Here is a 15,883-nt window from a genome sequence, read left to right as displayed (position 1 = left end):
GTGCTGAGGTGTTTCTTTCTGTGCCCATTTACAGCAGCTGAAGTGCCAGGTGAGTGTTCCTGCAGGTCAGCAGCTTTCCACAGCATTTGGAAGTGGGTAAGGGAGCTCATACATAGGCATAAGAACTAAGTTACTTTACTCTGTTGGTGCTTTTACTCTGACAAATAATTGTAATTTAAGTAACAAACTCAGTAACTGAGGCGGAAATTAGAAGGATTAAATAAATATAAGTCAAGATTTGCACACAATGAAGGAGAAAGGTCAGACTTTAATTTTTGTTTTAAGATCTGATCCACACTCAAAGCTACACTGTTCTTAGTGTTTCTCAAATGCTGGTGCTTTTTTGATAAAGCTAAAAACAACAGCAAAACGCTGCCTTCTAGTACAAGTTTGCAGCAAGAAGAAATTCTTCACCAGGAGGGTAGTAAGGCCTGGAATTGGTTGCCTAGGGAGGCTGGTGATGCTCTTTCCCAGGAGGTGTTCAAGGCCAGTTTGGATGAGGCTTGTGCAGCTTGGTCTGGTGGGAGATGTCCCTGCTTGTAGCAGGGAGGTTGGATCTTGATGATGTTTAAGGTCCCTTCCAACTTTAACCATTCTATGATTCTTTGTGCAGCTATAGGTTAGGTAGATGGCATTACATGTGCAGGGGTACTAGTCCTTCTGAAGGGGCAGGACAAAGTAAATTACTACTTTGTGGTATAGAATTGTGCACTCAAATGTAAATGTCTTGTTGATCATTGTATACTCTAGGTTGGTAACCACTTGTACCTTTTCTGCTCAGTGGAATGAGTGGTTTCTTCATTTCTAAGTACTGTGCATTAACTTTTTGATTGTTTGTGGAGTTTTCAAGCTGCTTTCTAGACAAAATTCTTCAATAGCTCCATCTCCCTGTAGCAGGAGGATGGCCCAGATGGTGACACATGAGCAAACCCATGGGTTTGCTGTCTGCCCAGTGGCCCTCAGGCACAGCCCTTCGGTGGAGGAGGTCCCTGGAGCTGGATGACCTGCAGTAAGTTCATTTCTGGTTGCTGTAATGAGCTGAGGTCTGTGGTAGGGCAGTTCCTGTGGTCCAGTTAACAACACAGAGGCCTAAATGGTGGTGCTGCTGAGGAGAAACAGGCACAGCTCTGTGGAGGAAAGGTGTCGTGAGTGCCTTCAGGCTGTTAGAAGGTGGCAGCAGGAGATGCTAGTCATCAGCTGAAGAAGATGCTGGTTGAAGACCATTGTGGTGTGTCCCCCCCCCAGCAGGTCTGGTACACCTTACTCTCCAGCAAAGCAGGTGAGTGCAGTGAGCAAAGGTTCCCATTAGCAACAACTGCTTCTTGTAACTCATTACTATTACAGATCATTATGTACATCACATGCACAGATGACGTAAATCAAGTAATGCCAGTAAAAAACTTGGATAACAAGAAGCTAGAGCTATTAGGAAGATAAATAAAGGCAGCACTGTGATTTTGTATAACCTTTAGGCAGTCTTATTGGGCAGGAGGGGCTGCAGGTGAGGTTTCCTCCTTCTTTCAGCAGGATTAGTAGTCCCTCTAACTATGCAGAAGACACAGAGTGTTCCTAAGAGAGTACAGGTTTGGTTTTGTTGGGTTTTTTCAGCCTGCTCAGTGGTTGAAAAAAAATTCAAAATAATTTCCAAAAGCATTACAAGATCTAGAAAGCTTTTCAGGGCCTTGCTTAATTATGTATTTTATGTGCTGAGTGCAAGGACAGTTTTGGACAGAGCTTTGCAGTAATTACATTAGTTTTTCTTCCTTGTTCAAAGATAACTGGAGTTTACTTGTATATTCTGGAAAGAAAAAATCCAAAGCCATGAGTGAAAGTTTAATGTAACTTTAATCAAAGACAAATAAAAGAACCAAGGGCTCAAACACATTTTAAAAAGACATCTAACAATGTCTCCTCTTGAGCAAAATATACAGCATATATATATATATCATACCTGCATTCAAGTACCAAACAGAATTTACATTTTCCCAAATAGAGAAAATAATGCACATGACTCACATACCTTAAATCCAACCATGCATAAAAGAACACTGCCAATAAATCAGCAGCTGGACATGATTAATCACACTACTGTGTTACTCTGAAGTATGGACAACATCCTTGGAATGCACAACACTTGGGAGCTTTCAGATGATGGAAGTTTAATCCTGCTTTAAAGTCCAAGTGAGTTCAGAGACTCATTTCTCTAAGATCTGTTCAAATTTAGGATTAATAAAAGAAAATCCATCAAATGCAGACTGATCCATGGACTCAATCAGGTTTTTGTCACTGTAAGACAATTTTGGCTTCTCACTCAAAAATTCTCTGTCAAAGTTGTTGTAGTCACTTGCTGATTTCTGTGTTGAACAGAGAGGGAAGATGGTTTGAATCAAACTTTGTAATTTCTTTCAAAACCAATGGCTTAAATACAAAAGGTCAGGAAGTTATTTCTCAAGCTCCCTCCCTCCTGCTTTTGAGAAAAAAAAATATCTCCTTTTTGCCTATTTTAGGAATGCTGTCAGATGATAACTGGGCAGTTGTTTGTTGCGAGGTGAAAACAAATAGCACCAGGTCATGCTGGAGAAGAATCAGCTGGATTCCCATCACTCCATGGTGTTGTAAAAAGCCCCTCCCCGGCTTTCCTATAGCCCCTTCAGGCACTGGAAGATGCTCTAAGGTCTCCACAGAGCCTTCTCTTCTCCAGGCTGAACAACCTTAACTCTCTCAGCCTGTCTCCAAAGCAGAGCTGCTCTAGCCCTTGGATCATCTTCGTGGCCCTTCTCTGGACTCTCTCCAGGAGCTCCATGTTTATGAAGAATGGCTGTCAGAAATACTAGTTGATTTTCCTGAAGATCATACTGGTAAAGGAGCTCCTTGAGAGAGATTATAGTCAGACAAGCTTAATAGGAAGATTGCAGGGCAGTCAGAGCACTACGGTACACCTTTTTTATAGCTGAACCACCCAAGAACAATGGGAACATATCTATGTCACTTGTAAAATATTTAATTGGATGGTTTGAGCAAGTTAGAGGAATCGCCCCTCACCCCTAGGCTGACATCTGCAGGGCTGCTACAGAACTAAGAGTAACCCACGTACCACTTTTGGCCTGAATGGAGGCTCCACCTCCCTCTTCTCTAGTGCTGTCCAGTTGATGGTTTTGAAGAAAGGATGGTCTCTGATATTCCCAGTGACCCCAAGTCGTCTTGTTGGATCCCTTTCAAACAGCTGCAAGAGAAGATAACCTGGTGAAGCCTTACATCTGCTGAAAAGGTAGGTGCCACTGGAAGGACAACAGGTATTACTGCTAAAAGAACTTAAGTTGCTAACAGTAAACTGACCATTAATAATTAAGCTGACCTGGGGTTCCATTTGTAAAAAACAATTAGCTCACTGGTAAACAGCTCCTTTTACAAGCCTTGATTTGTTTCTCCCTTGACAAATACAGCCCCGTTACCTACCCATTCAGCATCAGTCCTACCTTTTCTAATATATCTTTTGATTCCTTGGTAATCCAGCGTGGATAGTGAGGGGTGTCCACTCGGATTGACTCAAACAATTCATCTTCATCATCCCCATGGAAAGGGGATTGTCCAATTAGCATCTCGTACAGCAGGACCCCAAAGGACCACCAGTCCACAGAGAACGTGTACCTCAAACCTTGCAGGATCTTGTTCCACAGAAGAAGTACAAGTAATTAGTAAAAGGCAGCAATACACAGCAAAAAGAGAGAACAGATTTTAAGAGAGAGCCTTTAATAACCAAGGTATTTAGAAAGAAAAGGGGGAATCCAGCTATTTGACAAATTGTTGAGACTGATGCAGGTCTGTAGTTTTATCCTTGGCTGCTGTTGGTGGAAACATGGCCAGCTTAGTGGACAGGTCTTTGCTCTCATTCATAAATTTTCTCCATTAATTTTAAATAACCATATACTTGGAAAACATCCTCTCTAATTTATTTACAAGATGAAGGGAGAAGCAAGTGGCCATGAAAAGTAGATGACTACCAGACACACTTTGACATGATTTATAGCTTTAACAGCTAACTACATTATTTGGACTACTTTGAAAATCAGATAAAAAAACCAGCTATGAACACAGTGAATTTCACTTAGTGAGATTCTCCTCAGATGCTGCTTTTTGCTTTGCATTTTGGCTGTTTGCATGGGCACAAGCCTGCTCCCCAGCTGCAGCAGACACATGCCCATTTGTCAGGAGCCCCCTGTGCATGCTGCCTGCAAAGGCAGAAGGGAAAACCAGCTGTTCAAAATCCAAACATTTTTAACTTTTCAAAACCATGGGGTTTTTAAACGTGCAGCTCCAGAATATGTACAACTCTCAAGTACCTTCTTTAGAGAACTCCGATTTAATGTATTTTTTCTGTGCTAGTTAGACTTGCAACATTTTTTAACTATTGGTCTACAAAGGGATGATCAATCACATTAATTAATGCCTCTCTAAGGTCTGTGTCTCAAGTCCATCCCCGCAGGTTGGGGCAGTTCCAGACTGACCTCAGGAGCAATGTAGTCTGGGGTCCCGCAGAAAGTGCTCGCCTTGTTCTCACCAACAACATTCTCTTTGCACATTCCAAAATCAGCTATTTTAATGTGGCCTTCTTTATCAAGCATCACATTGTCCAGTTTTAGGTCTCTGCAAAAAGTGTGTTTAGAAAAAAAGTAGTAATGTTTTTAAGGACAATTGAGTCATTTTTGTATTCAGATATGTGCAGTTTCTTCACTGATAAACACCTGCCCTACATCATACAAAGAGGCTTCATCATCCATCAACACAATATGTACAAAATGGCAGTTTTGTACATTGAAGGCAGTAGGGAGAAGGGAAGAAAATGTAAAGAGGCTGAGGTGTATCCTTATAATCCTCATCCTTTGCTTTCAGCTCCAAAAGCACACCCAGTGCTGCTGTTGCTCCTGGAAGGAGGTGTGAATTAACACCCCACCAGCTGACATGGCAGCTCTGCACCAACTCCCTTGCTCAGAGGAAGAATTGTTGGATTCTTAGGGCATTTGGCAGGAACAGGAATGTTCAAAGCCTGCCCAACTGTTAGGACTACCTGCCACTTGTTCCTAGTTACAGCACGAGTGGGTTCGTGTGTTGTGGCCACGGTCTGTGAAGTGTCCTACTCATGTCTTTTTTCAGAATAACAGTATTAAATCAAGTAAGAGCTTTAACAGCAGTTTCCAAAAGCTACATTCCCTCCCTTTGGCTGTGATGCTTTTTTTTGTGTCCATCTGGCTGCAAAAGCACATACCATGGAGGGCAGGCTGAAGAGAAACTGAATAACCCTTCTGCTTAGCAAGACAGACTTGAATAGAGCAGATAATTTCACAGGAGAACAGAGCAGTCTTTTCTCCTTGGTGACCTCAGGTTGCAGTATCAGCTACATACAGGGAGCTTCAGCTCCAACCAAGAGTCCCTGATCTAATGCACCACATGATAAATCCTTCCATCTTTGGACATCAGCTGCTGTCCACCTGAGTAAACTGGATGTATTTGAGATGAGGAAAGCACATGGCAACTTTACTTGGGGCACTGCACTTACCTAGCTACCAGTTTTTAAGTCTCTTGTGTGGATGTGCACTTGCAATGCCTACCTAAAGCTGCTCCAAGTCAGGGCTGTGTTTATACTGGTAAACACCCTGTGTGAGACAGGGAAAAAAAAGTACCTGTGGTTTTGCTGGTGTCTTGTTGGCAAATAGTACCATTTCTCTGAAAATACTTCATGCTCTGAAATCTTCCTCCAGCAACATTCTAATTTAATACTGGGAAATTTAACAGCAAGTCTAAAAACATTCTAGAAAATGTGGGATGTGGAAAGATTTTGTGCTGATGACATGTCGTGGGGTTTGCTCCTTTCCTCAGAGGTTTTCAGGAGGCTGGTAGGAATTGATAACCCTTGCCTTCTCTCCCTTGCCTCCAAAGTAAACAGACACATGCTTTGAAGGCAATGTTTAAAAATCACTGAAACAAAACCACTTTTGTGTAATATGAATAACATTCCATCATTCTGGTTGCCAAGGAAAAGACACACAGATATAGATGCATCTGGGGCATGTTAATGCCCTTGGAATGACATCAGAGCTCTGACAGACAACCTTTACTTGCTACATCAGTCAGTAAGTCAAAGAGGCATGAAGTGCCAAGACACTTCACAGGTCCCACACGAGCTGGCTGGTACTCACCTATAAATAATGCCTTTGCTGTGAAGAAACTGTAGCCCACATAAAATTTCAGCTCCATAAAACCTGAAAAGATCAAATCATCTTTTACTCTGTCTTGCTTAGTTAAAACATAGTCAATGCAGCTGGCCAAGCAGGCTGCTGTCAGCATCTCTTCATGGAATGAGAAGTACTGTACACTTCTTTAAATACCAATATATCTGTGTTTCTATAGCTGGATGCTGTAATGTGCAAGTTAATCCCTTCACCACATCTGTAGTATCTAATGCCAAACAGTAGAGGAGACATGACAGAAACTTGCCTTAACACTTCATTCCACTTCCATTAAGGAACACTGCCCCTTTGCTTCTCTTTAATAGTCTTTGTATGTTTTTACTGATCCGCATGTGCCTTTTGAAAGTCAGCTGCTGGGAGCTCAATCCTGGCAGAACTGCTTTTGAAGGGTTGGGCACTAATGGATAAGTTAATTAGAAATGGAGCTCACCTCTCCCCATGCATCTCCCCAGCTGTAGCAAACAGACTGAAAAGTAGCATCACTTCAGGGGCATTCTCCTCAAAAAAGGAGGAGATAATCCAGAGGATACAAAGGTAAATGCTAAAAGAATGCTTCCCCTTGCCCCCAGAGTGTATTAAAAACTTTTCTTTACAGAGGATGCCAGGAGAGGCTGCCAGATGCACAGAATGTTTGCTGGAATGCAGGTAAGCTGGAGGGGCTTTGTCCAGATTTTTGTTGGGGGCAGTGGGAAGGGAGCTTGCCATGTCCTGTAGAGCTGGCTGCTACCCATTTATGCCAGACCCCTTGACCTGACCCCATCCAGTCCGTGTTCCTTAGGACAGTGCCCAGTAACAAGTGATTTTTCCAGTCTGGTTAAACAGCAGCACTGGTGCTTCCTGTAGCTCCAATCCCCTGCACTGTTACTTTTAATGATAGAATTAAAACCCCCGTGGATTTGGGTAAGAGAAGTAGAAACTGATCTGAGACTAAGAAAGATGATAGGGAAAGTAGCAATAATACAATAAATGTGCACTAAGTCTTCAGCTTCAACAACCTTTAAGCCATAGGGATCTGACACAATTGCACTTGCTCAACAAAGCACTTACTCATTTTATTGGTATCCTGTGGAATGTGCAGGTTATCCTTCTGTACTAGCATGTCAACTTAGCAATACTAGTAATACAAGTGTTGGGGTTTTATTCCTATGCTGTTTTCCAAATCTTCCATCCAAATACTGTCCTAAGGGACACTGGAACTGTGCTCCTCATTGCTGGCTTGTGTTGCAGTTTACCATCTCTAGCTACAAGCAGCCCACAAAGTAAAACATCACACTGCTATGTAAATTAACAAATCCCAACTCCACACATCATTAAGTGAGCTTCTTCATTGTATTAAACCAGTGTCTAAAAATGCCTTTTCAATCATCAGCCACTGAACCTTGAGGACTGGTAAGTGGTGCAGAATTAGAAGCACTAAACCAGAGAGACTTAAAATAATTCCTGGAGGTAGGGACTGAGGGGGTGTGGACTTACGTTGCTCTGTAGAGATCAAAACGCCCCTTGTCTTGTATGTGGAACATCAGATCTCCCCCATTCAGGAACTCCATGACGAAGAACAGATGATCCTGTTTGCAAAAAAAACAAGAGAATGGAAAAATGACTGATGCAATGAACCACAAACGAAGCAGTGATGCGGCTACTGGGGACCAAGCAGCCACTCTCTTCCCCTCCTCAAGTATCTCTATTTCATGCACCCCTAAGAGTGTATGAAGCTCCTCCAGACTTGAGTAACCAGGTCTTGTACTGTAAAGCTAAGTAGCTGATCTTGTGTTGTGTGGAGTTCTAGACTTAATAAAAATACACATTTAAATAGACTTAATTGACTTCTACCTGTGACAGTTACCTTTTCACCCCCCTCACTGAGGGTAAAGCTCAGATCAAGGATTTAAATCAACTGCTTCTTACTGCAGATTGCACAGATGCTTCTGTGGTCTCATTCAGTTCTCATCAACATATCTGGGGATCACATTTACTTTCCACAAGGCCTGTGGACTATTGCACAGGGCACAGGAAAAGGGAATTTACTTCTTGCATCACCTACTTTCACTTGACTGCTGGCAACAGAATCCAATGAAAGGCTAAACCTGTTGAGTTGCTGTTGCCATTGGGCTTTTTTTCTTACCTTTGTCTGAAATGTGCAGTAAAGATGTGTGAGAAATGGGTTTTCCCATGCAAGTGCAAGGACCCGCTTTTCCACCATGGTACATTCCACATCGTCATCAATTAGCACCACATCTTTTTTCAGAGCTTTGATAGCAAAGAATTCATTCTTCCCTTTCAGCTCAGCAAGCAGAACCTACAAAAGACAAAAGATGAGGTTACAGCATGTGTAGGGAAGACTGTTACTGATGGTGTTAGTAAAGGAAAGTTCAAGGTGTTCATAGCAGGTGCCATGACAATTAAAAAAACATTTAAATGGGAAAGACGAGTGACATTTGGGAAGGTGAAGTTGCTGGGCTTAGAGATGATGAGGCAGGGCTCAAGGACCACGTAACACAGGCACAGCTTCCAGGGCAGTTTTTCTGTCAATGTCTTGTCAGTGTATGAAGAGAAGATGTGCAAAGCCTGTTCCTTCATTAGAGCTGCAGTTGCAGAGGCCACAGCAGACACCTTCTCTTGCTCTCCCACATCTCCCCCCACCAGCACACTGGAGCATGACACGGTGTACAAACATAAAACATCCCCTTGCACCATGGTGCATCAAGGGCAATTCCACTGCCTCAGTACTAAGTAACTGAAAAACTGTTGTGCATTATGGACCACTTTTGAGTTAGACAAGATTCAGGCATCATCATTCATCCAGCCTCTTTGACAAAGATGGCTTTATTCCATGCTGCTGAAAGATCATCTACCCACATGTAATCATTCCATTAACCAGAAATGAAATTAACCAGAAATTAATGAAAATAGCTCCTCATATTGCAGAGATCAAGCAAGGGAATCACCTTAAGCTCTACAAGTTTGATACATACCTTTCCAAAACTTCCTTTCCCTAGAACTTTATGGAAGACAAAGCTGTCTATGTTGAATTTTCTCCTGCTTGCAATTCGTGAGGCCGTCTTGGCTGTGCTTCCCTCCCAGAGCTTATCGTACTCGCTGCAATCTGCTAATTGAAACAAGGAGTTTAAAGTTCAACAGAAGCAGAAATACTGCAGGACTCTGAGCCCCTGCTAAGAATGAAGCACTGACATGGTATTTCAATGCATCTGCTGCTGGAATACCAACAAATCTAAACATAAGGGTCAATTCCTGTAGTTTATAACAAAGTTTAAATTACTAGAACATGCTTGGTAGTGTTGGATTTGAATTCAATCTGTGATTATTTGGGATTGATTTGAATTATAAAAATCAAAAGCCCTAATTTTCCCTTATGACTACGATTACACAGCATAATTTGTAGAAAAAGATACTTTACAAGGACTGCTCAAAACAAATTATTTCTCTTCTGTTAGCAGAACAGGCTCATCCCTCAGCCTAAGCAGAGAGGACATAAAAAGATCCAGTTTATGCCCAATGCTGGCTAAGAAGCATGATGATATAGGTTAATCCTGATTATATCCTAAAATTAATAACTGTACTCTTTTTTTCTTGACCTCTGCTACACAGATCTGCTGGGTCACCAACAAGACACTGAAGATAATCATGAGATGATACCACGTACCCCTCATAAGCTGCCCAGCATCTGCCATAACCCAGGGAGGAATCACTCTGGCTTTGTATTAAACAAACCCACCTTTGCAAGAGTTGTTTTGTCTGTTCTGGCAAACCAGAACAAGCATGTTAAGTAATATAAAAATAATTTTCTTAATGGGCATTTCAACAGAAGTAATTGAATGCATGGGTGAACATATAAAATCTTGTGCCACTCCAAACCACCCATTATCTCTCACTGAGCCTGGTAATTTTCATCTGGTAAAAAGTTCCTTTGACTGTTGTATTTAATTTTGCATAAATTATCATAGGTTAGCAGTTAGGAAAATAAGGCTTATATAATGGCAGAACTCTTTAGCAATGGTAAAACCATACACAAAGCCTTACTCTGGACCTCTAGAGATAGGATTCAAGCTACTACTGAAACAATTTCAGCTGTTTAATCTCAAGTAGTATTTTGGCTACTTGCATCATAAACTAGATAGCACTTCTCATTGTTTTCTAATGGTTTGTGAACAAATCAAGAAAATTAATGATGTGTGACAGTTCAGTTACAGGAGGGAGAGAAGAGTGTTGCATGTGTGTGTCTGGTTAGCAAGGCACCATCAGTTCCAGGGAGTAAAGCAGGCAACATTCTTCCCTCCCTCCTGCAAAGAGCAAAGCATTTTTTGCAGAAATGTGGGTTTACTCATGGACGGAAAACTAAAGGTTCTTCAAAGGTTATATAAGTGGTTGGGAGAAGGTAAAAATGAACACATGCACGTTCTTTAACCGTGTTTACTAAAAATAATTGTCTAACATCAGACAAGAATTAATAACTATTTGAATTGTTAGTTTGTGTAGTCTGGTAGGTAAATGGCTAAATTAAAACATTGTATTTTTTCTCACCTGTTGTATCTCCTCCTGGAGCTCTGGGTTTCTTATCAAAATCTTGATAAATACCAACACTTTCTACAGATCCAGAATCAGACCTTCGTGTAGATTTCTGAGGAGAAGGGGAACATTTGAAATTATATTTGCAGTATTACTTTGGAAATACTAAGAATGACAACTGTTAAATGTAACATGATGGCAGGATAAGCTTTTGTTTTTTCAAATGCCTAGTACATGTCTTTTCTCAAGAAGTCTGGTTCCTAGACTATTTAGTCACATTCTTCACAGGTTCAGACCAGCCAATTGCTTTACTTCCTTCACTGCAAGAAAATACATCATTGAAATTCCTGAACAGGCTGTGGTGTTTTGTTCATTGCAAAATTATTAAACATGTAATAGTTTGAATCCACGGTGGAAAGAATTTAAACTGTGGGGAAAATGTTCCCTTGGATATATTGGCACCACAGAAGAACAAAGCCAGATTTCAGGAAACCACACACTTTCTAAAAAATTCCTTGTTAAGTGGGATTTTTTTCTGAAATTTCAAATTTCAACTTTATGCTATTGGCATCTTTGTTAAGTCTCTTTACAGGCCAAATGAAAAAAAGAGAAAACTTTGCATTTCCTCCATACCAAACTCAGTTGCCCATAAAAGTGATGCAGTCAAAGTAAAAACCCCAAAACACTCTGCAAACAAGCAATTACCTGTCAAATAGCAACAAAGCATACCTGGCTAACTTGATTTAAAGCTTCAGCTAGCAACTTCTGGTTTATTCCACATAAGTTTGCCACCTTCTTCTGGCACTTATGATGCACATTCATCCCACATTCTGTAAGAAATATAGGGTATTTCTTGTTTTTTCCTGAAGCTTCAAGCTTCAGGAAAATACTGTCTGACATTACAAGAAAAAAGGGCTGTTAAGAAACCTTATTATAAGACCAGATTGGACATGGATCTATCATTAATAAAACTGCAATATTAATCCGTAACTCAGTGAAGGCTATAAAAGTTGTTCAAAAGGTAAAAGCCTCAATTGTCATTACATCCCTCTCAAAGTCTGTTACAATGAAGAGCACACTGCCTTTTTGTGGGAGAATTACAAACCTGGTATTTACAGTAAACACTTTGACTACACTTCAAGGTGCTCCCTTCAGTCAGACTCACCCAATTTCAGCTATTCCCACAGCAGTAATTTTGATTATGCTCCAGATCACACCTCTGCAGCATGTTTTCTCAGTGCCTTAGAAGCCCATCTTGGCTGAGCTGTCAGAGGAGCCAAGTGCCTGTTTGTCTCTCTCTAGTACAAAAGCTTTTTCAGCCCCACATGGATGAGATGAGTCCTGCTCTGTGCAACACACAGATGCACAGTGTGCAGCAAGAGCTGCTCCCTGGTGGGGGGCAGAGACTACACTGGCACAGCATGGAGAGGTCCCAGCTGCCCTCACTCCTCTGTACCTTCACATTTGAGTCCTTGTTTGACCAGCCCCCAGAGCAGGCTGCCGCAGTGGTCACAGAAGGTGGGGCTCATGTAGTTGTAAACTTTGAAGCGATGAGGCATGTCAATGTTGAAACGTTCCTTCTGAAACTGAGGACAGGGAGAGGGGTGAGGGTTCTCTACCCAAAACAGGACCAGCTTCTTACAGAAAACAGCTTGGATATTACAAAGCTACAACAATTTTATCTTGAATACCCCAGCCTTAATATCCCTTGTCTAGCATGGAAAGAATCTGCCCATCAAATACCACCCACCCCCTTGCAGGGCTTTTAACAATTTTTCTTGCTTTAAAGCTTCATCCACTACTTATTTACATACAATGTTGAAGAGGAGACATGAACTTGGCTTGTACAGCCAAGCACCTCCCAAATGGGCTTGGCTGTTTCTATACAAGGTTTTGTTAGTTCAGGAGTGTTTAATTACACAATTACATTCTAAATATACTGTTTCAGCTCTTACCATTGTGTCCCTGCTGTTGGCTGCAGTACCAGTACACCTCCCAATGATTTTATCAATACATTTCTTATGAATAGCAGCATTGCATTCTTCAAGACATGCACAAGAAAAAAAAAGGATTCCTTCAGATAATAAATACATGGGATGAGGTGTTCAGATTCCACAGCATAATGTGACAAACACTCCTTTCCAGCATCCTATATACACCAAAACCTCTCTTTTCTATCAAGGTGGACTTTTTAAAGCATCTTGGGGAAGCATTTTCCTTTTCCATGTCCTCTATTTCTAAACTAAATCTGTCACCATTAGGAAATGTCACCAGCAGTTGATAACAGGAGGACAATACTGTGCTTTTGAGTTTGACCCTTTGATACCTCCCCTACTATTTGGAGTCTCACACAGAAATCTATGCTAAGTCAAAAGTGCTTTTCAATTCAGCTGTAAAACCCCAAAATAATTGTAATTAATTTTAGAAAAGGTTTCATAAAAATGCTCTCAGAAATGTGTGCAACTTTCCAGGAGCCTTAAAAACTTATGAGAAGACTAGTTAAGTCTAAATCCTTATACTAAAAACTGAAGTAGGGATCATAATTAGACAGCCCTAGGTTATTATGCAAAACTGATGTTTACTATCTACTGCTACCTATAGCTATGATGCACTGTGCCATGCACATTTTCAAACAGTTTTTCCACAATAACTATTAAATATACAGGCTAATGTGGAAAGCAGCAGAAGAAAAAAATAAAATTAACTTACGCCTACATTTGTATCCCTGCTTGTTGAGTCCCCTGAAAAACAAAATATAAAGAAGGAAATCATTAAAGTATATATATGCTGGAATGAAAGGTGGCTGTTTGTTGTTGTTGGGTTTTTTTAAATTTATTTTTACCATGTTAATCAATCAGTCCTTTGTGAAAATATTTTTTTTCCAATTAAAAACTAGTCTGACTTCTATTCAGAATCCTCTCTTAGGAAGGCAAAGTTCAGAAGATAAGGCAGCGTGTTTTGATAGACCAGCAAATTAAGAGGGAAACCCAGGAAAGACAAGGTTTCAATCACACGGGAAATTCTCCTGATCTAACTTGCTATGAAAATGGCTTTACTATGCACGAGCTCCAGCTTCTTGCCCTTGATGGGCCTTTACTCTGCTATCAGCCACTTTGCATCCTGAAGTCTGAGCATTATTTTCTCAGATCCACCCACCTCCCTCTTCTGAAAGAGCTGCTGTTCATCACAGGCCTGATCTCACTTGATGCTGAAGAACTTTCACCAATTATTTCAGTGGCAAAAATGTTCAAGTTCTATTTTTCCAATGTGAAAGAGAAAACTATAGTTCTTAGGTATAACAATACTCTTAGTAAAGATATTATTTACATTTCCCAACACGTGAATTTACATGTCATGTTTTGTCTCTATATACCTGAAGGGAATTGTGCAATTAGTTACTCTCCAGATGGGGAGAGCTTAGCCTTTCCTTCTTACCATACAAAGTCTTTGCAGACAGAGCAAAATGTTGGTTGTCCAAAGAAAGTAGCAATAAATTCATGATTTTTGATGTAGTGGATTTTGGCTTGCTTGATAGCTCCTCTCCTGTTGATAGTCACTGTCCCCTCACCTTCCCTCATTGACTGTTTGCAATCTAAGGGAGAGACAAGAAGACACATTTTTAATAATTTTCAGGTATTACGAAGATTAATATTTGTTTCTCCAAAAACATTCCATTTGTTTTTCTGTTTCAGACTCGTGTTGCTGTTTATTTTACACCTGCATGCTGCAGACTTTCAGTCCAGCAAGGGTGGGAGATGTACACAGTGCTTCCCAAGGTGTCTCCAGGTCCTTCTTTGCAAGCACTTCCCTCTCCTGCTCATTCAGAAGAAGCCTTCAGCAAATGAGCTGAGAGGAAGAAGCAGGAATGGAGCAAAGTCTTGCTAGAGAAATTAAAATCACAGTGTTTTCTTGAAAAAAAATAGAAGCTCCTATACATTACTAGTCAAAAAGGTCTCTGTGCACTGCTGGGGCTGGACTAGATGACCTTTAAAGGTCCCTTCCAACCCCACACATTCTGTGATTCCATGATTCTGTGATTCACATAGAAGAGAAGTAAATATTTTATTGGAAACAGGAGGGTCTTCTCCTTCTGAAGAAGTCTTTTCCTGCTCCTGCTCCATGTGCCCTCCTGAAGCAGGACTACAGCAAAAATGCAGGTGAAGGGCTGCAGGACTCCCTGAGTCACCACCAGACAAATTACTGTAAGATGGCTTTCTTCCAGCCTCCAGCATCATTAAGCAGTGAGGACAAATGAGATTTTCAATTAGTCATTTCCATTATGCTACCTCAAAACAACTCTTGATGTCTGTCAACATGTCCCAGTCTCACTCCTCTCTGTCCCACCCCCCATGAAGTTATAGTGTATATTACTCCATAATGCTATAGCAATAACAGTATATACTATGTACATATTGCAGCATCTAAAACCTAGATCCATAGTGATTTCATATAGTATGAGCCAAGAAATAAAACAACAAAAAAATTCTCAGGCTCTGCTTCCACCTGGCTTACGTGAGTCCTTTATTACAGGTTATAATTATTTCCACTCATTTCCAAGGAAACTTCTGAGTTTCTCTTAAAAAAATTAGTATTTTGTGTCTCAATCTTTCAGCCACAACTCAGACTATATCTTCTTACTTATACATTTTGAAAATAACAGGAGGAGTTTGCAACAGAGGTAACCCCATGGAGGGGTACCAAAAGAGACTGTTAACCCTAGGATGTGTTTCTTGTCAATAGAGAGGAGCTGGTGAGGGACAATCCCATCCAGCAGGAGAAGGTAAAGCCTTGAATCAGCAATGGGAAACTGATCAACTCTGGCCAGTGGGTCCCGATCTGGACATTTTGTCATTTTATTAGCTGGCTGCCGCCACTGCTTTTCCAAAAGACAGCTGACCCTGGAATACAATCTCTCATTTGATTCCATTTTGATCCTATTAATGAAAAGAAAGATCAAAAAAGATCCCAGGGTTTTGCCACTAGGTATTAATGCACTTTTCTGAGAAACTGGCCATCTGGTTCAGAGAAAAACCCACCCTGCCTCCCCTCACCACATGCACCATGGCACCCTGGCACTACATATGCCACTGAGCTACCTCTTCCTCTCCAGAATA

General features: G+C 41.0%; 1 protein-coding gene across 2 annotated transcripts in view; it reads right to left on the bottom strand.

Annotated features, from left to right (window-relative positions):
* Window positions 1-1,826: 1,826 nt before the first annotated feature.
* The window catches only part of PRKCD (protein kinase C delta), a 58,369-nt gene continuing 44,312 nt past the window's right edge, over window positions 1,827-15,883 (bottom strand). Inside the window, exons 5-18 of one of the 2 annotated variants that reach the window (XM_051627160.1) lie at window positions 14,205-14,361; window positions 13,479-13,510; window positions 12,725-12,810; window positions 12,226-12,355; window positions 11,499-11,599; window positions 10,785-10,881; window positions 9,218-9,351; window positions 8,368-8,541; window positions 7,719-7,810; window positions 6,195-6,257; window positions 4,506-4,644; window positions 3,477-3,665; window positions 3,095-3,223; window positions 1,827-2,354 (exon numbers count right to left, since the gene is read on the bottom strand). In XM_051627160.1, the coding sequence (XP_051483120.1) occupies window positions 2,196-2,354; window positions 3,095-3,223; window positions 3,477-3,665; window positions 4,506-4,644; window positions 6,195-6,257; window positions 7,719-7,810; window positions 8,368-8,541; window positions 9,218-9,351; window positions 10,785-10,881; window positions 11,499-11,599; window positions 12,226-12,355; window positions 12,725-12,810; window positions 13,479-13,510; window positions 14,205-14,361 (1,682 nt within the window). In that variant the 3' untranslated portion in view covers window positions 1,827-2,195. The remainder of the gene's footprint in view (window positions 2,355-3,094; window positions 3,224-3,476; window positions 3,666-4,505; window positions 4,645-6,194; window positions 6,258-7,718; window positions 7,811-8,367; window positions 8,542-9,217; window positions 9,352-10,784; window positions 10,882-11,498; window positions 11,600-12,225; window positions 12,356-12,724; window positions 12,811-13,478; window positions 13,511-14,204; window positions 14,362-15,883) is intronic. The other variant, XM_051627161.1, reaches the window with a different exon arrangement.

The sequence above is a fragment of the Apus apus genome, chromosome 9 (genome assembly GCF_020740795.1).
Source record: "Apus apus isolate bApuApu2 chromosome 9, bApuApu2.pri.cur, whole genome shotgun sequence".
Taxonomy (NCBI): Eukaryota; Metazoa; Chordata; class Aves; order Apodiformes; family Apodidae; genus Apus; species Apus apus.
The sequence above is the reverse complement of the archived record's forward strand: the minus strand, read 5'-3'. Positions and strand labels throughout refer to the sequence as shown.